This window comes from Calypte anna, chromosome Z, assembly GCF_003957555.1.
Source record: "Calypte anna isolate BGI_N300 chromosome Z, bCalAnn1_v1.p, whole genome shotgun sequence".
Lineage (NCBI taxonomy): Eukaryota > Metazoa > Chordata > Aves > Apodiformes > Trochilidae > Calypte > Calypte anna.
Genome location: NC_044274.1, coordinates 45,107,297 through 45,132,079, shown reverse-complemented (window position 1 = coordinate 45,132,079; position 24,783 = coordinate 45,107,297). Strand labels below are relative to the sequence as shown.

The following is a 24,783-nucleotide window of genomic DNA, read 5'->3' as shown; positions in this document are numbered from 1 at the left end:
ATCAGCCATGAGTGCTCAGTCCAGAAAGTCAGCAGTCAAAAGAAGTGGGACCAGAAGGTCAAAGGAGGTGATTGCACTCCTCTAACTCTGCTCTTGTGAGACCGCACATGCAATATTCCCTCCACCTCTGGAGTCCTCAGCACAGGCAAGACATGGACCTATTGGAATGGGTCCAGAGGAGGCCCACAAAAATGCATAGCATGCTGCAACATCTCTCCTAGGAAGAAAGGCTGAGAGAGATAGGGTTCTTCAGCCTGCAGAAAAGGTGGTTCTGGTGAGACTTAGCTGATCCTTTTCCTACTTAAAAGGGGACTGTAAGAAAGATGAGGATAATATTTTTAGCAGGGCCTGAAGCATTAGGATGAGGTGTAATTGTAGAGAAATAAGATAAATCAGGTGCCTCGAATTGCCAGTGAGTGGGTGTGAGTCCACCTGTGCCTGATTAGGACAGGCCCCTATTGGGCATGAGCAAGGCCAGGGGGCCAATAAAGGTGGAACACACACCCACAGAGAAAAGCTCAGCTCACTCTGGTGTGAGGCAATGGAGAGGCCAGCAGCTCATCGAGCCTCTGGAGCAAGAAAGGCTCTTCCCGCTACACTTCTACCCTGGAAGCGCTGTGTGGTGGCTGGAGTCCTGGAAGAGACCAGCAGCTCGTCGAGCTTCAGGAGCAAGAATGGCTCCTCCCGCTACATGTAATAGTTTTAAACAGAAAGAGGACAGATTTAGACTAGGTATAAGGAGGAAATCTTTTTAATTATTAGAGCAGTGAAACACTGGAACAGGTGGTCATAGAGGTTGTGGATGCCATATCGCTGGAAACATTCAGTGACAGGCTATATGAGATTCCGGTCAGCCTAATCTAGTTGAAGAAGTCCCTGGTCCCTGCACAGACTAGTTGATCTTTAAAGTTCTCTTTAAACTCAAACTATTCTATGATTCTATGCACTATAAAGCTACATGGAACTTATAACATTATTCCTGCAGGACCAGCTATGAGACTTCTAGGAATAATTATTAATTTTGCCATAAAATAAAAGAGGTGCTAATGATAATATAAAATTAAAAGGCACTGCCTTTTATTCTGGTAGAAGTTGCTGATATCATAGAGGAGGGTATGAATGCCACATTAAAGTAACTGGATCTGGAGTACTGGAATAACAAAAGTGAGGTAAGTTTCAGCCATAAGAAGTACAAGGGCTCAAAGGCTTCTGCAAACGATGGTTACTATAAGCAGAAAAATAATACATATGTTTAATAATTGAGCAGAAAGCCAATGAAATGCAGTTCTTTCATAGGCAAAGAAATTTTTGAAAATAGCAATAATATACTTTCCTCACAGATCTGAAGAACTAATGTAATGAGACAAGAAATCTAGTCTTTGACAATATTACATCTTTAAGCTTACAAGGATTTCAGTTATTCATGTACAGAAAAAGTGCATTCCAAATGGAAAAGTACAGAGTATGCAAGAATAAGGGAATGAAAATATATGTTTCAGGAAAGAGGCAATAAGCCAGCCTATAAAAATAAAGGGTAACTGATATTGATAACTATTTTGGAAAGGAGAACAAAGTGGCTGGTGGGTAAAAAAAAAAAGGGAGGAAGAAGGTTTATTCAAATGATAAATACAGTTATAAGTATAATGCACAGCTCAAGTAGCTACAGACTGAGGCTAAGTCTTAATGGAAAGCAATTTACCAATCTACCATTTCCACAACAATAACCTGTTCACTGCCACAAGGAGCTGCCCTTAGAATTCTTCTGGACATCTGCCAACTAGAACCATGCAAAATGGTTCATTTTAGATTTAGCACATAAGAAGCAGCAGAAGAATAAACACATGAAAACAGTTCAGAGGGAAGAAAGCAGAAACTGTAACTCAGAGCTGCATAGACCTAAACTGAATTGTTTTTGAAAGACAAAACTTCTGTGTGGGTGGCACCTATTGTCCTTTTCATCAGTCCTTCAACAGTGCTGAATAATTTCTTTGTGCAGATGTACAGTGACAGAGAAAACTCAAAAGCTTGTTTTAATTTGCTTTGGTTTGCTTTGGTTTGGCTTGCTTTAGTTTGATTTTTTTTCCTTCATTTCCCCCTTTTTTAATATTTTGCTCTCTGTACCCACAAAGTTTAAATAATAATTCCAGCATGAATTAGAAATAGAAACATGAGTTATCAAATGTCAAGATCAAAATTATTTGAAGACAGAAGTTCAATGGTTTAGCATTCATTTATTAGAATATTTAATAGAGAAATTTTACCATTCTGTAGCATAACACTCTTCACTGATATATTAATATCCTACAATCTTTTGAGATTACATTTCAAAAAAATCCACCATCTTAAAAACTACTTGAAATAGAAAGACATCCCCTACTGAACAGAAGAGATCCTCATTCTAATTCATGTTCCAGCCACCAACCTTTTCTGATTTCAAGTTACTTTATCATGTACTTTTTAATGTAACAATATAAAACATGAATTAAAAGAATATAAGATGCAACAGAAAGAGATTAAGAAAATCAAAGAAAGTATTTTAGTGTAACTATTAATTATGAGGTCAGTGATGTGGTACACTAAATTCCTATCCTAGACGATTTTATTTTTAACGGTATCTTAACACAAAAGGACAACAAGATACGTAATTCCATAGTCTTCCTTTGGATATATACTGAAAGTCCTTTGTGACACCTCTTTATTAATTGCAGCCTTGGGCTTAGACTAATTTCTACTATATACTAATTTCTATTATATACTAATTTTCTATACTATATATAGTATAGTGAAAGTACCACCATTAGCAAATACATGTGATTCCATTCTGTTTGGCTGATGTGTTATGGTGCTGGGAATTAACTCATCAGGACACAATTTGTGTGGAATTGAAGACTGGCTTGGATGCAGTCCTGAATATTCACCTAAGAACAAATTAGTTCATTCAAAATACAATCAACCATTTGCAGTTACATGGTGTGTATACATGGACCACACAGTGATAGGCATAGCTTAATGCTGCTTCACACTATTGTTTCCAGAAAACCCCTATGAAAATGTACAGTATTTTATACTAGAATACCACAAAAAATATGTTCCCATAATTATGTTTTTTTCTCATCTTCTTAGGACAAACACTACTGACATCTCAAAACAAAGCAATCACCCCAAAGCAGAGTTGCAACACTAAATGCAACAATTTAGGGAAATTCATATTGCATAATGCCACACAAAAAACCCTAAACGTAAGGCTGTGACTATTTTATAAAAATACAGAAAATTTGGGGAAAATAGTTAAAACAACAAAAAAAAAGTATATGGAAAAGGTAAAAAAGAAAAAAAAGAAAAAAGAAAAGAAAAAAATACAGCTTGCAGCTTGAGATTAATTAAACTAATACGTTCTACAGTAGACTTCACGTCTATACTCTTTCACCTAGAAGTCTTATATCAATTTAGTTAAAAAAACTCCCGGAATACATCCTAATATCTCTTTCAGAAACATTTTTTTTTTCTTTTCTAATATGGTTAGTTTAAATCTATGCTTAGCGTAGTTCTGTTTGAAGTGCTTTTACAAAGGTAACAAAACTTCTGCTTGCTAATGTTCATTTGCTGTTGTTACTGGTACCTTGTATATATGAGAAAACAGAATTTGCCAGGTGATCTGCAGAAACTTTTTATCTCTGCTAGGTGCTTTTCTTCAACAGATTTTGTCCTGAACCTTACCCCAGCTCCCAAAGTAATATTGACCAAATGGATTCCAGCAGATTGGCAACCCAGATGAAACTGAAGGAATGGAAACAGCAATTTGATCCACAGGCTGCAAAATCTGGTTAATATATAGCAGTCTAGGTTGTTCTTCAAAACCACAAAACTAAGAAATGCAGGCCACTATCATTAAGTAAGGAAGAAATCCAAGTTCCAACAACCACAGGTTGTTTCTCCAGCTGTCACTGACCCAGAAGGATGTGAAAGGTCAGAAACTGGGAGATAAATAGAGTAAGTGAAGGCAATTACAACTGTTGTATGTCAAATGCAAGAAGTAAAACCGATGACAGAGAACAGAAAGAAAAAGCTGCTTCTGTCATCTGGTATTACTGTTGGCTGACCTCTTACTCATTCTGTGACCTCTTGCAGCACTGACTCCCGAACATGGCAAAAAGGGAGAAAAATCACTTACATAAGTGTTCAGACAGGTAGAGAAATAATGAGTGAACACACAGAAGAATATGCTTCAGGCTGTGAAAAGTGAATTGCTATCAAGACATGCATACTAATGTTACTATTGTAAATGTTTGCATGACCTGATCGGACATTAACTGATTCCATGCACTAAAATTATATATATTCTACAAAAGATATTGCCTACCAAGAGTATTTCATAATTTCAATTATTCTAAGTTGGTTTAGTATGCAATTGTACTATTTCATACTATCAGTTGCTGTACTATTTGCAATTCTAATTTCTGTATTCCTAAAACATAAAATAGTTTACTGTTATAAACAACATAGAAATAATGTTACTCCACACTTGCTATATTTTCACCTGCTAAAATATTTCAAAATATTAATTCTGCTGTGTTCTTGAAATATTGGGGCCTTTTCAGCATATCTCTGAACTAAATTATTTATTAACCTGGAACATAATTATTTAATGTCTAGTCAATTAGTCAATGAATATCTAATAATTAAAAGGAAATTAAGACTGACTGTAAAAGGATTCCCCATTTTGTTTATGAAACCTACCAGTAAAGCTTTGTGCCTGACAGATGCTGAACAGCTGCACTAGGAGGTCACTAAACCATATTTGTGGAGAGCAGAGGCTATTTATTAGACATTTTGACCAACACAGCAGGAGAAAAACAAATGAGAAAGGTAGAGAGATGGAAGAAACTATATGAAAGTTCTGAATAACCCTGAAAATTATATTAAGTGTGTATACTTTGATGTGACTAAATGGCACACAGTATTACTATATTTCTCAAGTTTCATCACTGTATTTATTTGCTGGATATTTACTTGAAATATCTTCCAACATTCAGATTAGATTTCAATCATAAAGCCTCATTCATAATTCATTTAATTCTACTCTTTATATAGGAAAAAAGTAGCTTCAGTGCATGTCAGGAGGCCACATATGAATAACAAGCATATGTACGGCAATGGAGAATATATTTCATTTACTGATTTCTACCCACTACTGTGATAAGATAATGTCTTAATATTAGAATATGAGAAATGCTTTTCAAAAGACACAGCATTCACATAGTTTGAATATTAAATAACCGAAATGCTCTTTGAATAAAGTTATTCTAGAATCCAGCATTTGAGACTGTCAGAGTTAACACACACTACAAGGATAAGCTGAAAAACAAACCTGCGAGAAATTTGGTGATATTTGTATTTTTACTACCATGACAGCAATTTTTGTTATATTAGGACAGTTTCAGTATTATAAAGGAGGAGAGAAACTGATGCAGCACATACCTGTAAGATTGCTATAAATGCAAAGTGTTCAAGATTTTAATAATCTCTGTGCTTTCACAGAATAGAACCTGTACTAAATACATATCCACTAGAATAATAAAAGATCTTTCCAATCCTCACAATCGCTACTTTTCCTGAGGGAAAAAAATAAAATAAAAAAATTCTTAAATTATTAACCTAATGCATACTGCATACATATTAATCTGATAAATATTATTTTAGAATTTATTTAGTATATAAATGGATGTTAAATATTGTATTTCATCTATACTTGAGCTCCTTTCTTAATAGGCAACTGTAATTTATGTGCACAACCTCTGCATTCACCTCAGAGTATTAAGTTTTTTTTAAAAGTTACAACGAATATCAAATATCCTAACTTGTCTATCGTAATCTTATTTGCATCTGTAAAATCAGCATTTCTAACTTAATTTGACAATTTGGTTATCACTGTGTACTTCTGAACCTTTTTCACAGTCTTAAATTAAGCTTGAATTTCATTTATTTTCTAGAAATAGTCTTTACTCAATCCAGAATTTGTATATCATTCTTCTTTGTCCTTTGTAAATAAGAAAATTTTAGAGAAACACTTTCTTACTCTGGATACATTTCTACATGCCATCATCAGAAAAATGCTTGATAAAGAACAAGAGAACGGTATTATTTTTATTGAACAGTATTTCACCAGCAGAATTGTGCCCCCTTCACAAAGAAAGGACAGTTATTATTCACATTTTTAATGATCAGTAAAATACAGTAAACTTTCAACACAGTAAAATAACTAGCCCAGGGCCATCAAAAAAGGAAGGGTTTTTTCTATTACTGTCCATAACGGTTTACATCATCATCAAGCATTTCCTTGATCATGTTGCTGCACTTAAATTCCATTTCTTATAATCACTCTCTCCACAAATGGAATTATTCAGTTATATGGCTCCACTGCATGCCAGAGGTCAGCAGTTAATGGCCAAGATGTATTGTGATGTGCTTTTATTATCTGTAACCACTGAGAAAGGGTCTTGTATTATAAAGCTTTGGTCTCCACCAGGCTTCTCATTTTTTCTGAAAACAAACTAGCAATTCATGCTAACAGTGAACAGATGATTAAGTATTATAGAACTAATAATTAGAAATTTAACATTACCATGACAGACACAAGCATAAATAATAAAAACTTATAGTTTTGCTCCAACTCATTTTAAGTAATCTTTACCAAAGAATGGTGTACAACCAAAATAATTAGGTTTTTGTCACCCATCTTTAAATACTATTACTCTTTCTCATATCCAAAATTAATGAGAAAATTACAGGAGTAAAAAATAATGCAGAAAGTATAAATGAAATGCAGTTCAGGATTGAAAATTAACTTGGTGTGAAACTCAAAGTGTGGTTTGCTTGCTATGCAGTAGGAAACTACATACTCATTTCCACCAAAATGTAAGTTTTTATTACACTATTAGAATATAAATAAATTTTTCAAAGAATTTTAAAAAAAGAAAAGTTATTCTGTGCACTACACAACTTCTATTCATTGAACTCATGGTATACTGTATATATGAACTGGGACATATATTATATAAGCCATATACATATATATATATATATATAGTTTGTATGAACTCAACAGCAACCAGCCTGGCTTTACTAAAGGCAAATTCTGAATGATAAATTTTCTGGCCTTTTATGATGGGGTCACAGTATCAGTGGACATGCAAAGAGCAAATAGTGCCAACTACCTGGCCTTCTGCAAAGTGTTCAACATGCCATCTCAACCTCTAAATTGGAAACTAAAATTCAATGGAAGAACTAATCAATGGATAAGGAATTGGCTGAATGGTTATAGTCAAACAGCAGTGGTCAAGAACTTGATGTCCAAATGGAAAACAGTGGCAAGTGGCATTCTTCAAGGGTCAGTGCTGAGATTGGTGCTGTTTAACATCTTTGTTGGTGATACTAACAGTGGAATTGAGTGTGCCCTCAGCAAGTTTACTGATGACACCAAACTTTATGGTGCCAAACCATAACCTGTGTTGCATAAAAAGAAGCGAGGCCAGAAGGCCAAGGGAGGTGATTCTCCCCTTCTACTCCACTCTTCTGAGACCTCGCCTGGAGTACTACACCCACTTCTGTAGCCTCCGACAGGACATGGACCCACTGGAGCAAATGCACAGGAGGACCACAAAGGTAACCATGGGGCTGGAACACATCTGCTATGAAGACAGGGTGAGAGAGTTAGTGTTGTTCAGACTGTGTAAGAGAGGACTCCAGGGAGACCTTATAGCAGCCTTCCACTACCTGAAAGGGGCCTAAAGGAAACCGTTTTACAAGTGTATGAAGGAAAACAACAGGGTGTAATGGCCTTGAACTAGTCATGGGATGAAGAATAACTGTTACAAACTGGAAGAGAATAAACTTAGATTAAACATCAGGATGAAATTCTTCACTGTGGGGGGTGTTGAGACACTAGAAGAGGATGCTCAGTAGGCTGTGGATGCCCCATCCCTGGTAGTGTTCAAAGATAGGTTTAATGGGGCTTTTAACAATATGGTCTAGAGGAAGGTGTCCCTACTAAGTAGGGATTGGTACTAAGGATTGGTACTAAGATCATCTTCAAGGTCCCTTCCTACTCAAACCAGTCTATGATTCTATGATCTATATAATACGGTAGTAAATGATACCAACATTTTAATCTGCAGTAGTTGAGAAACCAAAAATGTAAAGACACTGTTCAAACAGTAGGGATACTGATTAAATGCAGTTCTACAGGTCTGGTCAAACTTCCTACCGAAATGTACTGACCATACACAACAATACTAATTTTTAACAAACAACTAGTTAACTTTTATAGATTAATGTATGTCAATGATTTACTTGCAGCGTTTGAAGTCTGGATGGAGTGTTTTACACAGTAAAAATACCCAGGAAGATATAAATTTTAATCTGCAATTTGGATAGGATATTTCTAACACATTTCATTTGCGCAGGATTTCATGCACTTAAAGACACTTATTATACAGGTAACTGAAAGGATACTTATGGAAAAGGTCATTCCTTCAGCCAAAATAGTTGGTTTCTTAGGCACAGATTTTAAGATGTAGAACAGCACTTGAAGCGACAGTGGTACATTCAACACCGAGACTTCAAGTCATGCAGTTCTTTGCCTTACTGTAAGTGGAATAAAGCTAGAATGTGTAGAATTTGAAAGTGTAGACACTGCAGCTTTGCATGTCACCTATCTGTCCTACTTTTTTTAACCTTATATTGTATAGAGTTGTTAACACTTTTAAGTTTTGGGTTACCTTCCCATTGTCAATACTGTGATGCTCATTTTTTATATAAAAGAAATCTAATCTGTTCTTAAACAGTCAATTTTTCTCCCATTCCTTGCTGTGTTAAGAAATAGCATCTTTTCTGTGTGGGTTTTGTTGTTGCTGTTGTTTGGGTTTTTTGTTTTTTTTTTAATACTTATTTCCAAAAACTAGTGGGCTTAAAAACATTTTATTTCTATAGTTTCACATCAACATCTGAAACACTAAAGCTGGCAGTCACATAGTGTCTAGTCCAACAGGCTCAGACTTGGGTCAGCTACAGAAGGTTGCCCAGAGTCATGTCCTGTTCAGGTTTAAATATCAACAAGAACATAGAGTATGCCAACACCCTCGACAACTTGCTCCAGTGCTTGGTCACATTTCTTCTGTCAGACTTTTTTTTTATGTCATTAGCCCCTAGCATGCAAGGGCTTCTTCCTGCCCAGGTGGGAGGTTTGCTGCTTCCCCTTCTCAAACTACAGTCCATTTCTACATCCTGCCTGGGTTGCTCACAAAGAGCATCTTAGTAACAGTTTTGATAGAATATCTTATTTAATGAAACAAATGTAAAATTTCTCCATTCTCATTTTGCTTCCATAATGAACCCAAGGATGAACGTCAGTTTTAAGTGTATAAAATGAATCCTTGAGGCAATGCAAGAAATATGCACTCATAGATTAATGAATCAGTTGTTAGACTTTAAAGAAGAAGTTTCCAAACTTAAGAAACGCTTTAATTACAAGAAGCTTCCAGGACAGAATCATAAAATCATTTAGGTTGGAACAGACCCTTAAGACCATAATGGTTCAACAATTAACTAGCACTGCTAAGTTCCTAAAAAAAAACTACATTCCTAATCAACGTATCTTTTAGGTATCTCTAGGCATGGTGTCTCAAACACATCCCTGGGCCAACTACAACTTGTTCAAATGCTTGATAATTCTTTTGCTGAAGAAATTTTCCCTAATATCCTAGATGTCTTGCTTAGACAGTACAGTATTAGCTGATAAAAATTTCTGGAAAAAACTGCTAATCACTGAATTTGGCATGTAGAGTCAAAACAAAAAATAATCCTGAATATGGACAGGTGAATGGCTAACCCGGTGCTGCCAAAGCAAAGTATTAATCATTCTATACCCAAAATATTTTTATTTGATTTTTATTTTGTATTTCTACACATCTACACCTACACAAAACCATGAACAGTGGAAATTAATTGTCAGAAAACCCAGTCAGGTCTCTTCAGTGAACTCTATTACACGGTTCATTGTCCAGCATTAATTAGCTACAATCTTCTTGGTATTGTCTTTTCTTTTTCACTGAGGCATTGAGAAGCAGTTTGACTGAAAGCACTACTGGGCTAGGTTAACCCTCTCCCCCCATTCATGCCGGAGAGCTACAGTGCTGTGCACTGACTTGATGCTTCTTGACAGCACAAACACCACAAATAAGAGTTGCATGAACTGAAATGGAAGGCCTTAGGGATCAAGAAGGAAATAACTAAGCTTTACTGTTTGATAGCAAGGGATCAGTGCCAATCAGTTAATGGTTTAATTACTCAGACTTATTAAGATAATGAACAACAGCAAGTCTACAATCAATTAGATTTATCCAAACTTTCTATTTTTAGGATAAGACCCTGAGGACTACATTCTTCTTACAGGTATGTGAAGTATGAACGCTGTGCTACTTCAGCCTCAGAAAAAAAAAAAAAAAAGAAAAAAAAAAAAAGTGGACTCAATAAAAAATAAAGTTTGCATTAAAAAAACCAAACCAAGCAAGAAAGAAGGAAAAAAAATGTCCAGAGGAGGAAATAACTTGCTTAGATATAAGCAATAAATAGCCATAGATAAAAATTTTACACATGTTCTAGTATAGTAAGATGGGAAAGTATGTTAAATTTTAGCAAAATGACAATTCTTAAAATGCTTTGCAGAGATAAGACTTCAGAAAAATTTTTAACAGAATAAAAATATAGAATACTTGTGTACAATTACACTCTGCTTTGAAAGAATCTGTCTAGTTTTGACAGGCAAAAAATTAGTTTGCTTCTTTTTTATGAAAGCTCACCCTTTCTTCATTGAATGTACTGAAAGATCAGCAGAAAGTAAGCCATGTCTCTTTGACTACTTGTCTGATCATACAACACAGATACCAGTGAAAAGATCTTTGTCATTTTTGGAAACAACCTGGATAAGTAAAAACAATTTACTACATCCAAATCCAGAAATAAAGTGATAAGAAATGTTCATTTGAATATGAAGAAAAACAAGGCTGTTACTGATGGAACGTTATGTTGTAATGCTACTTTGCTGACCTATAATGTGTTTCTACAACTTAGACGAAATTTCTTTGATAAATTTTTCAGGCCATTATTTCCACATGGCTGCTCCTGCTCCTGCTTTGTTTCTACTTTGTGATGCATAATTGACAACATTTCTGTACCAGATTTCACTGACAGCTATGAAAACCAGTGCTTCCTTTCCACATTAAGAGAGGAGTGAAGAAGTTAGCAAGAGCAAGAACAAAGAATGCTGAGGGGCGAAAGTGGTGCATAGGAAGAAGTAGAAAGCATAAAAGGAGGTTATAGGAAATCTGAATTGCTGAACTAACAGGGTGAGACTTACAGGAAATGCACAGCAGAAAAGCAGACTCACTCTTTGGTGCCAGAGAATGTAGAGTGGGCAGTGGCTGCTGCTGCACTTCAGGCATGGCCTGTCACCAGACAGCCTGTCCACCCAGGACAACAGAATAGCACTTCCTCACAGTAAAGAGCACCCCTTCTCTAAGCAGAAGGGCTCCCCTCATGGCCTCTATCTCCAGTCAGAAAACTGCAGGAAACTGCGAAACAGATTGTAAGAGATGTAACAGCACAGGTGTAGGAATGGTAACACCCACTGCCCAAAAGGACAGGCGGAACTTGGAGCTTTGACAAGAAAGATGACTGAAGCATCAACACTGTTATTTTTAGATCACAGACCCTTTTGTCTTTGTGTAACTTAAGGTATCCTGTCAGAAAAAGGAAAAACAACAACAACAACACTAATTATCAGAGAATTATTTCAAACTCTTTTAAAAGCTTTTATATTAGAAACACTTACAGAGGAATACTACAGTGGTGAGATGTGAATGATCCTAAAGTAGTGCTTGAAGATAAATGGTATTTATTATTCCATTTTTTAATCACCTTTAAATTATTACTATTTGAACTGACTTTTCTGACCATATGTGAATTCTAAAGAGAAAGAAAATTAATTGAAGGAACATAACGTCTTCTCCAAAATAAAAATAATAGTATTATGTATTTATCTTCAATGAACCTGTAGGGTTGTGATCAGAACTTAGCATCACTGAAATACTTCTACAGAGCTGGGATTTCAGATGGCTGCTAAAACTTCAATCTTAAAGTATTTCAGTATAAATTATACAGAATATGATATAAAATATTACCCTTTTATTTTTCTGAACTAGTTCTTGGAAACAAATAGGAGCCTTCAAAAATTACCAGTCTTTGAATACTTGGAGATCTCAGTACCTGTATTACCACTGTACAGTCATAATCGACATCTTTCCTTCAGATTGTGCATTACATGTTATGCATTCTCCTAGCAGTATTCATCCAAAAATCAAGGAGAGCTTGCGTACGTTATTAGCCCCTTTTTCTTTAATATAAAATCTGAAAGCTATTAAAATTTTCATGTAGTATCTGAATACGCTAGCTAAGGTTAGGAACTACAAATAAAGATGGTTAGTAATCTACGTCTAAAAAATTAGCTTCAGCTAAGGTACCAGGGTGATACTTGTGAAAACAAAAGAAACTCTCTTCCTCTGAATCTGACAATTGCAGTATTTACCCTACTCTTGCATACAGTGTAATTAATTTTTGAGGTTGATCTGTGTACAAGAGATAGCAGTTCTTTGTGTTTTAAGATAACCACTGCTGAAGCAGAACAGTTCTGATATTTTGCTGTTGCAGTTTTACATTCTGTACATCACCTAAGAAGTAAATAGTAATAGAACTGATCAGAAAACAGTATATAGTAGAAAAAATTGTCTCAATGGTATTTGGAAGACTGCAATGGTCACAGATTTGAAATAAAATCTAAAAGCTGAAACATTTAGATTTGGTCCTCTTACATTAGAGACCCCCAGCTGTGCGTGTGTGTGGAGAGTTGTTGTTTTTCTTTTGATTTTGGTTTGGTTTTCTTTTCCACACTAATCCTTCAAAATGCTTTCTTTGTAAAGTCGGAAGACATGATAGATCTGTTCACATCAGAGAGGTCCAAACTCTTGGTCTTCAGGCTCTGAGAGCTGTGCATCTTTCCCCCAAGGTTAAAATTTATTTTTTAGGGAAGAATAAGACACTGAGCCACACACTCAACAGCTAAGAAAAAAAAAACAACACAAAAAACAAAAACAAAAAAACCAAACCAAACAAACAAAAAAAAAAACCAAACAAACAAACAAAAAAAAAAACCACACACAAAACCAGCACAGAAAAATCAGATGCTAAGGACCGGATACATCTCCTTAATGGCATATATCAACATTTATCAATAAAGGCTTTGAAAAGACATTCTCAAAGAAGTGCAAATATCAGAGAGGAGCCCCTACAGAATTACTCATAGATATGTCTGAAGATAATATGTTTGGTACATTCCAGATAAAAGGTGGATTTCTCTAGCTATTGACAAGGTAAGCAAATCAAAAGTATCTTACTGAAGTTGGGGATCCGAGAACAAGTTGGCTAATTCTAACACATAAATAGAAATAAAATGTACAAATCTAATCTTCATATTCCAACTTCTGCATTTGAAAATCAGATAAAAAATATTCATGGCCAGGTTTAGTTAGAAATCCTCCCTAGCCTCCATTCACATGTATATATTTATTCTGTGGGAAAAAAGAAGCAGAAAATTGAAATTGCACTGGAAAGTAATTTATTAAGTTTTTAGTATTACCTATATGCTATATAGCAATGAGAAGAAATGCTTCCTTTTTGGTTTTTTCCATCCTACACTTGATACAGAAAGGATAAAGGATCAAGTTTATGCAGATTTCACTTACTGTTCAACTGTATATACATAACCTATCAGTTATCTAAATTGAGATCAATCAGGAATTGCCACAGATACTCAGATGCTTTTCTCAAGACATCAAATGAGCTCCTGCTCTGTGTAGGGACTGAGCTACTGTCAAATAGTGTACAGATGAGAAAATTTTTATAGAGGCTTTTTTCCACAGGAAAATCCCACACATTTTTCATATAAACCTATAAACTATTTTTAACATACTTATGTTACTTACACTATTATACTTACGACTCTCTGAAGCACTTCATTTCACTGTACTATTTTTAGAAGGCTATAATTCATAAGTAAAAGCTACCACTGAGCTGCTAAGTAGAATGCAAATCATTTACCTAAGAGAATCATGTTTGGTTAACAAAGGAGGAATGAGTTAAAATGAAACTTTAAAGAACCGTTCTAGTTTTTTTCAATGCAGACTGGAGGTATTTGTGGAAGACTATGTATAATGCCTTTAACTTAACAAGCTTCAACAAAATTACATACAATAGAAGCAAACAGGCATGTCCTTATCATACAACCACCTATTAGAAGACTGGAACAATGGAATTTGTGATTTTAGATCTGCATTAACAAAATCATATACAGATCCTGATGTCCAAAACTGATAAAAATCTTACTTCATAAATATCAAAATGCAATATAAATATAAGGATTCAGCAGACAAATTATAAACATTTATCACCAAGTTAATCATAAAAAGGCAGCTGTTTTAAGTAGGTATAGTATAGTAACAAAATAGCCATTAAGTAAATGAATTTATTGAGCATTATAGGCTTATAAAGCATTATAGGCTTATGAAAGCGACAGTGTAACTACACTGTTACAGTACTTGAAATTTTCATAAATGTCTTTTAAAACAACCCGATATTGAATTAGTGCATTCTCACATTATTTTAAAAGAATCTAAACTAATTTGTTATGAAATATTTAATTTTAAGATGAACTATATGCCATTCAGAGTCTTAGGGAGATCCTTATTCACTTAACTGAAAAGGTAGACTTAATAGCAGATCCATCTTCTTCTTAAGATATTTTAGGATCTTTCTAGGTTGTAATTTACTTTTTTTTTTTTTATAATGCATATAACCTTAGATGCTACAACCTTTAAGTCATTTTCATTAGACCACAGATATTGAAAAAGGTCAATGGACACGTTATGTATCTTCATGATATGTTTGTCAAAAAGACAAAGGATTACAAAAAAAGAATAAAAAGGGTGACAAGGATTTTCCATTAATGTATTTTATCTATGAACTGAGAACTGTAAGAAGCCATCCTGTAAAATACCTCTAGTCTCTTGGCCCACAGCAATATATACACATCTTGTCACACACCACCATTTTTAACAGTAATATTTTAAATTTCAAAAATCAGAAGCTGCATTTGCTTAATCATTTTCCTGTTTCTTTCTCCTTCACACTTGCAAGTGCCAAGTAAATAAAAAAATAAACATGAGTGGAGCCTCCCTTCCATCGATATGGTGCAACTGAAGTGGAAAGCAGAGAGAGCTTGAGAAATCCACAGCCATCTTAAAAATAGCTCCTTAAGCATGAACTAGAAACAGTTAAGTTCCACAGAAAAATTTAGTTGAAGAATTTATATCCCAGTAGAACAAATTTTAAACCTCTACTTAAAATTCTATTGAGCTTCCTTAACAACAGCCTTACTGGGAAAAGCCTCTCAGAATTTGCTTCTAGAAACAAATTTGACATTGTGGTATGCATTGTGAAATTATGTTATTTGCTATTACTTTACACAGCAAGACCATGTTCAGAGTGATGTTAACAGTTATGCCCCAGAATTCCTTGTAAAGAGAAAGGGACCACTTACCACATATTTGCATTTATCTTCTATGAGTAATTTCAACTTTTAATTACCTTTTACCAGCACATTCTCTTCAACTACACAAAAGGAACTCTTCACTCATCAAGTGATATTCTAATCCTTCATTTATTTTTCTCATAATATATACATTAGTCTTGTAAAACTCAGTGAAGGCCACAGGAGAAATTTATAAACAACTGTGTGTTTTAACATATTATATAGCAATTTAATGTCAAATTGTAACTTTATTCTTCATATCGCTACCTTTAGAAAAAGGAAGCAGTCAGATTAATTTAGTTTGCAACACAAAAACCGTGAAAAAATTGTGCATATTCCTTTGAAAGGATTAAATAAAAAATTATTTCCGTAGCTGTTTTTACTAGACACAGATTCAAGCAGACTGTATTTAAGACAAGCTTAGCTAGGGGTCTGTAAACACATAAATTAACAGACATTGTGAAGAAGAAGACATGGAAGCAAACTTCAAAGCTGCAGAGGTACAAAAATTATTAGAAAAAACATTCTATAGTTGTTCTTAGGTTTATCCTGAAGTTCAAAAACCAGGTGAAAAGTATTTCATTCTGAATCTACATTACAGAAAATACACACATCTCCTGTTCAGATAAAACTTTGAAATGTTTTCTCAGGTACTGATTTAGAGATAACCCAAACATCATCTTGAAATTCTGTGAATTGGAAAACTATTCCTAAAGAAGCACTTAATTTTGCTTTCAGTACTTGGTAATTTAAAGCAAGTTAAACAGATATGGTGGTAATTATGGCTACACTTGAAATGAAAATATTCAGATTTGCTTTATTGTAAGAACCTGAAAAATGAAGGTTGGATAAATACTGGTTTACACAAACATCCGTATTATCTGTAATTTCTGTGACAAAGCCAGTATGTTTGGAATGATTAAATAACGTTTTTACTTCCCTGATACTCCACCTGAACTACCACATATATTTCAAAGAGTTTGCCTCAGACCTAAATGAATACACCTAGAATGGTTTGTCATAACTAGCTATCCCACTCTTCTCTAAGACTAAAACTTTTTAGAACTGACAGGTGATTAATTTGACATATTTAATGAGAGCAATATAAATTATACAAGCAATACTGTATAGCAATTTTTATAACATCAACTGGAAAATGTTGAACTGTAGAGGGTAAAAAGGAATTCCTGAAAAAAAAAGAAATTGAAAAAAAAATTGTTGAAAGGTATTTTTTTCAGGAAAGGCAGTCCATTTTTAAATTCTCTTGCATTCATCACCATTATTATAAGATACAGCAGTGTAAACAAAGAACTCTATCTTTCACAAAAGGGATTCCATCAGGAATAAGATATATAGATAGATAGATGATACTGAAAAAATTGCCAGTTAAGAACAGAGAGATTGTATCTTTTCATTTTATAGTTCTTGCTGCTGCCCATAATTGAAAGAAAAAATGGAAATAATCTGTTTAAGGATGTCAGATCTTAATCTAAATCTAATATGACAGAAAACTACTCCTGGTTACTGAAGGCACACAAACAAAAAAGTACATAATTTCTACGCTTGGTTTGTTTGTCCGCATATCATATTTAGGAAAACTACTCCAGAATAGGGGGGTTTTAGTGTAAATCATACAGGTCCAGTTGTAAGACTTAGTACAATATAATTGCTTTCTATAAGTTAATTATTTCAGAGTATCTGTTTATGTTAGTCTAGTGGTATAGACAAGAAACAAAAATTTCAGTGTTTACTGGATGAATTGTTTCATCCTGTGGAAGAACATACAAAAAAATTAAAGGGGAATAGTGGCTTTAGCAGGGAAAAAAACAGGTTAAAAAACAGATAAAAAAACAAAACAAAAAAAACTAATTTCACCTATACTAAACAACTCTCGTTAGAACTTATTTAAACAAGAATTTGTCTCAATCACCCCACCACTTGTTAGAAGCAATCACTCTTCTGTCATTAGTAAGTTTTAGCTCTTCCTGATCCTGGCCTAGAGAAGATCATGAAGACATTTCAGTAAGACAGTATCATGCTGACACATAAGCATCAGGAGAAAAAGAGTAAATTTAGCATTATTCATCTATCTAACAATTGGGAATGGAAGCAATATAGAGAAAATGTATTGTTTACAGTTAGTATTTCTGTCTGTCTTCATGCAGTCAGCTGCCTGCATTCAGTCACTGCTAATGAACAATGAAATGAATTGTGGTTTCTCTTCTGAAACACATCTCAAAAGAAACAACAAAAGAAAAATGTCAGAGCAGAAGCTCTGTAAGCAAGAATGAAGGAAAAAAATTAAAAAGATAAAATGTCTGGATGCAGCTGAGAATTTAGGATTTCTAGTTACAAGGCCTTTCTTGCAATGGGGAAGGAACAGGGCGTATGCTGTGAGAAGTCATTTAAATACTAAAAAGTAGGAAGCAGAATACCTGCAGAACATTATTTAATTCTATTTATACAAGTTAAACACTTGAATTTAAAAGCAAGGCTACTAGGAATAGGCAAGAATAACAATTTTTAAAGTGCCTTACATATTTTATGTTTAACTGAGCTCAATAATTACCTTGGCATTGCATCAGCATGAGGTCAGAGACAATGGTATACTATATGCTATAATTTGAAAATAAATTTCTATACATAGTGTCACTGAAACACAGGTACTTCTTGTTACCAAACAGATGAACTTGTAGAAAGCTTCAACGTAGTTGCTATTCTGCCAGCCCATTTAGAAAATATGAAAAAAAAGCTCTAATTTTCTTATGACAAACAATTTGATATTACTAATTTCTCAGTAAAGAAGTATTTCCTTAACATAGTTGCCAACTAAACCATTGAGAACACAGCAGCCATTGATTAACACTGTGAACTAGAAGATTGTTCTATAAACAAGAAGGCTAAACAATTATCTTTCCTTAGCGAATTATATAGCATCCTCTCAGAGAGTGCACAGAAGCTACAAATACCAAATATAAATGGGGGCAATTAAAAAAATCATATTCCTTGAGATCTTGAGGTTCTTCACTTCTTATATTTTAATTAACATTTAATTTTACTAGCAGTAAAAGGTTAAAGCGCAAAGGTAATTTTCCCATCACAAATCACACATAGGCTCATTTTCTGAATTAATTGTAAGAATAAAATGTTGAACACAGCCCTAAGAGGCATGGTGCACTCATTCTATCTATTAGGGAAGGGTTCTTTGGCATTTCCATCCCATTGAGAGGTGGCCATAGGAGAACTTACCAGCCTATGGCAGCACAATTCGGATTTTGGGATCTTTCACAATGATGTATATAAACAAAGATGTCTCATTCCTCACCTCAGCTGCTCGGGCAGTGTGTAAACAGCAAAGAAGTCCTAAGAACTACTACTGGGAATCTTGCATCCCACTCACAGTGCTTTCACAGTGAAGTTAGAACAGTCTGAGTTACACGTTCAGTTACAACTACTCTAGCAACAATGCAATGCAATGGAAATGTCAGGATTTATCTAGTATCTTCATGCTAGCAACAGAAAAACTATGGAGGGGGAAAAGAAAAAAAAAAAAGGCATGGCCTTTTCATGGTAACGCAGAAACAGAAAAAAAACCATAAATACTTTGTGCTCTTTGTCTCCCATTCTGTGATCTCTCTCCACTAAAAGTAAGTAGCAGTACCACAAGCTATTTGTGAAAAAGTTCAAGATGAGCCCAGGACAACATTATGGTCTGAGACACTTTTACGAAGAGCTACGCAAACAGGAGCAACATTTGCAAGAGTAGATGGCAGACCAACCTCAGCTCAGCGGGAACTTTTCATCAAGTCCTTAGAAAATCCCTGAGAACAGCTAATTATGTGAGAAGACACATCTTTCTGTGTGTCTGCACACAGACGTCTCACTAATTCTGTCCTATCAACCAAATCCATATAAGAACTACACCTGTTGATATACAGTATATCTTCCAAATAAAGTACAGTATGTAAAATGTAACTGTAATGCTTAAGGACATTTTTTTTGTATTTGTAAAACAGAAAACAATTAATTTACAATTCATAGCATTAATGTTATGTTATGTGGAATATATAAAATATGTATGGCTCCAAAGTTTAATTCATACCTTACATGCATATAATTTATATATAGATATATAAATATCTATGCAACTAAAAATTCTGTGCATATTAATCACTTGACACACAGTCTCTTTCTTTAAACTCATAGTTTAAGGTACAGAGAAATATGCTGCATGGTATGCAATCCTGTAACACAACGAGAAGGAAATCATCAAATCTGACTAGAAATTGGAAGACACTGTGTTGACATACATGTCTGTTTGGTTTATATTAGATGTTTCACAACCTTGTAGTTAAAACTTAAACCAGTGCAAGTGAAAAAAATCTTGCTTTAGACTTTCGTCTCCCCTTTCCATTCAATTCCTTCTATAATTCCTTGGAAATAACAGAAAAGCGGGAAAGGATGTAAAAAGCTGGAAAATCAGTTTCAACTGTAAAGTTCACCTTGTGAAAAAAGGATTATGTTAATTTATACAAATTGTGTGCAATTTCTCAGTCATGCCTTTTACTAGCAGTAAGCAGAAAAAAACTGTAGTGTCAAAAGTGAATCTTTTCCCCATAAAATAAGAGCTAGGCAGATTAGATAAGTTTGACTATTTTAAGAGACCATTTCATATTCACCAGTACATGTAAGAGTTCACTCACTTCCTGCACTTCACAGTACCACTACCCATATGGCAAAACATGCAATTACAAAAAACAGAGAAGAGGAACAGAAATAGAGCTTTCAAAATTCTAAACAAGTCAACAGTACTTTTAAATTATCACATGAAAGACCTGTTCTTACAAGGTTATGTTGTCCAGCTCAATTGTTTCCTTAAGAAATAGTACTGGTGAGTGCCGTGTTCACTTCTGGACCCCTCACCACTAGACAGACATTGAGGTGAAGGACAGACTCCAGAGAAGGGCAACCAAGCTGGTGAAGGGTCTAGAGAACAAGTCCTATGAGGAGAGGCTGAGGTAATTAGCAATGTTTAGTTTGGAGAAGAGGAAGTTGAGAGTAGACCTTACTGCTCTCTACAACTACCTGAAAGGCAGGTGTAGGGAGGTGGGTGCTGGCCTCTTCTCTCATGTGAATAATGATAGGACTAGAGAAAATGGCCTGAAGTTGCACCAGGGGAGGTTTAGACTAGATCTGAGGAAAAAATTTCTTTATTGAGAGAGCAGTTATGCATTGGAATGGGCTACTCAGGGAGGTAGTGGAGTCACCAGTCCTGGTAGTATTTAAAAACTGTGGAGAGGAGGCACTTTAGAACATGCTCTAGTGGGTGACACACATTGACAGACGTACTTCATTTGAAGGGGATGCTGACAGTTGGACGTGGTGATCTTAGAGGTCTTTCTCAACTGTGACAATCCTGTGATTCTGTAATAGGAAGAGTAAACCCAGAGATACCTGGTCTATCACTTCCTAGAATTGCCTGCACATTCTCTTTCTGGAATGTCTTAACAGGAACTGATGTAAGATCAGGGCTATTACATAGAACAATTGGATTTGCCTTATAGGCAAAAAAAATTTGCCCATTTCTTTTAAAGAAAAAAACTAGTTCATGAAATTATTATTATTCCTTAGCTCCAAGGTTCCAGCAGGATTTTTCATCTTTCTTTAGTTTTTAAAATATTCCTAATTTTTTATATCTGTAAGAATTTATTGGCTAGTAACAAGATGAAATAAATGCTAAGAATAACAATAGATGTTATTGTAACATTATTAATCCAAGAAGATAAGCTAATGTACTTTTCTTTTTCTAACCTCTGTTACTGTAACTCTGTCTAGTAATACCTACTACCTACAAAGACAAATATTCTATGAATTCCTCTAGTACAAAATACTGCTGATTTGCATATTTGTAAAAGATGATCAGTGGTATTTAAGGTGATGTGTTTCCAACTTACATTAACAGTGCTCCTGACATTATCCATTACTATATACATGTGAAACTAGTATGACAATATGGTATTGACTAGTGTCCAAAAGGAACAGAAAACCAAGTAATTTTTACTCTTAAGAGACCTTCATTTTGCTCTCCAGTAAAGAGTACACGAATCCTGCAAATAATATAATTATTTAGAATCCATCTTTGAAGACACTACTTATACACTATTCATTCATATTCATTAATATGTAATTTTTACTCATTCTAGTTTCTTTTATGACTTCATATTGTTGTCCAGGCTTGTTTCACTGAAAGAAACTACCGCAAAAAGATGATTTTTGTGCATCTTACAACCTTTATTCTGCATGTGATATACCACAGATTCCATTAACACCATGAAGTCCTCCTAGACCTAGCCAGAGAAGGCTAACAGCTGACATATTTTGTTTCCTTACATTTAAGATGAAAAACAATTGTAAGTGGAATAAAGCAATTTTGGAAAAACAAATCAGGAAACTCCCTTAAAAACTGTACTGGGACATCAGGTAATTTTGAAGTAAATTCCATGCTAACCTTCAGAAAAACTATCCTCCTTCTCCACAGAGAAGAATGATGAAAGACAGAACCTTCTGTTTAATGTAACATGCTAACGAAAACTATACATTTCTGTAACAAGTGCAGGACTAACAAAGGAGTTTCTGTGTTTTGAAGGTCTTTTTGCAAACTGATACAAGATTGAGGTTACCAAAACAAAAAAAAAGCACTTACTATTTGCCCAGAGGAGGTTGGGCATTCCACTAGTTGAAGCTGAAAAGGTAAACCAGGGTCTAAAATATATATATTTGCTAAGCACAGAATTTACTTTTAGAATAGGTGGTAAAATTGCAGAAACATCCAACATTTGGGCATACTTCCCAATTAATTATTTGCTGGCTAAAGTGTTAAAATGTCCTTGGCTTCACCTTAGACACATCATCCCAGCTGGTCATTATCTACCTGGAAAGGGGCCAAAGAATCTCAGCTGTCACTACTGAACAAACATGTATGTTTTGTCCTTTTCTTTTTTCGTTTCTTTCACTTTCATAGAGTTGCAGTTGAAAGAAGGAAGTCTTACCACACATGGAAATATTGTATCTCTTTTGCTGTTGTAATTTAGTATACCTGGAGAGCAGATAAGTGGAGTGATAAGGAACTCTTTGTTATGCATTTACTAAGAACTCATTTATCCAACTTTATTGACACAGTTTTTATTCTTGTGTGCTCCTAATTAATTTAAATGCTCCTTTGTCTTACGCAGATGTGTAGAAAAACACAGAAGTCTTCAAAATTCAGATATGGAATAAAGTTATTGATTGATTATGTATCTGCACAGATTCAGGCAGATTCAATATGAAAACATCTCTCAATCAAGTGAATGTTGACAGTCAGCTCACAGCAAATGTAACAGTAAGCTTGCAGAAAACCTGCAGGTCAACAGGTGGAAAGCAAATGGCTTTTTTCATTTGCACATTACTTCTGCAAGAAGCCACAGGACAGCTGGGAGAAGGAACACATGTAAACAAGGTAGACCTAATGATTTCCTAATTAAAAAGAAGATATTATCTTTCCATTAATAGGTAAACTAATTGACCAAAGTCCAACAGTTTCCCCTCAGTACAAGTAAACAAAGGTGCCTATCCTCACTTGGCCAGCCTCTAAGTTGTCAGTTCTGCTTGATTTGTTTGGATACTGTTGTCTGTGACAGCTGCCGGAAATAATGCATTAGAACAGCTGTTGTGGAAGTTACAAAGTGCCTGGAATTTTAATTGGACTGGGAATTAATATGGAGAGTATGGTTTTCTCCTCTTTTTTTTGTCCTTTTGCTTTTTTTTAACACAATGTAAGAAAGAAATAGTCCAAGAATGTCAGACGTTCTTGTGTCTGGTAAAAGAAGTTAGTCCATTTTGACCACACAGCTTGAAGGCAATGGTCTCCACTACCTGAACAGAAACCACTACCTGCTTAAGAAAAGGGGCATTAAGACAAAAATGTAGTAAGGAAGTTGCAAAAATAATTTCTTTCAAATACTAGCTGTGATCTAGAGAGGACCTCATAGTGTTCTAAGAATCACTCAAAAGAAGACTCATTTGAGACCCCCAGTAACCACCTCCTGAAAACAAAACTATTCATTATGCCAAAGACCTAAGCAAAAATTAATAACAAGCTTACTTTCAGCATCAGCATAGAGTAGCAAGCACAGAAGCACCACCATTGGCCTGACTACTTGCATCATCCAACAGTTTGGCACCAGCATGCTTTGGCAGCCTTGTTCTCTCTGGCTTAGAAGCCACTGCAAGTCTGTCCAGTCTGAAATTTCAGATGAAGTCTTTTCAGAGCCTGTGAAAGAGATAAGAAAAAGAAAAAAATACAATTAGCAAGAAAAGGGCAGAGATTTTCTGGGGTTTTTTTTCTAAGCAACCATAACTTGAAGCAAAACAATTTTAAAAGGCAATAGGGTAAGGGAAAAAGAACAGGAAACATCATTAATTTCAGGCTACCAGCATACATCAAAAGATTCTAGTTATAGTATATGTTAGGCCTATTCAAACATATTTCTCTGTGCATCTTTTCATCTGTAATAAGGCATCTGTTACACCTGGATCTTTTGATGTATTAAACAGCATCTTCCAAACCATGGGAACTGTCATTGTTAATGAAGCATACAATACTCCATTGGAATATTCATATTGAAAGAAAGGAATCAATATCCAGAATAGAACATCCACTTGTAAGCAGCACACTGGAAGCTGATGCCCTGGAATCTGGTAAGAGTAATACAGCAAAATTTGCTTCATGAGATATTCTTAAAGGCTAGAGCTAGATGTCACATGCTAGTACACTGCATTGTTCAACAACTCTCCAAGCTTAAAATTGTTGTGTTTTCTTATACATGTTTGAACTATGTCTAACAGAAAAAGAGAAATTCAGCACTGAATATAGGGCTGAGATTTAATTCAATCTACCTCATTTATGATTATGTGGTTTTGAATGATACAATTGGAGGACTACAACTCAAGTAGCTGGCCTTAAAAGCAGTGTCTCATTCCTGTCCAAATTAAAAATACCTGATCAGTAACAGAAACAAAGAACATAAAAACTAGTTCTCTATTCC

The 24,783-nt window shown here is 34.8% G+C and overlaps 1 protein-coding gene across 1 annotated transcript in view; it reads right to left on the bottom strand.

Annotated features, from left to right (window-relative positions):
• PTPRD (protein tyrosine phosphatase receptor type D) overlaps positions 1-23,925 on the bottom strand; it is a 262,399-nt gene extending 238,474 nt beyond the window's left edge. Inside the window, exon 1 of the mRNA XM_030466839.1 lies at positions 23,841-23,925. Within this exon, the coding sequence (XP_030322699.1) occupies positions 23,841-23,925 (85 nt within the window). The remainder of the gene's footprint in view (positions 1-23,840) is intronic.
• Positions 23,926-24,783: the final 858 nt, after the last annotated feature.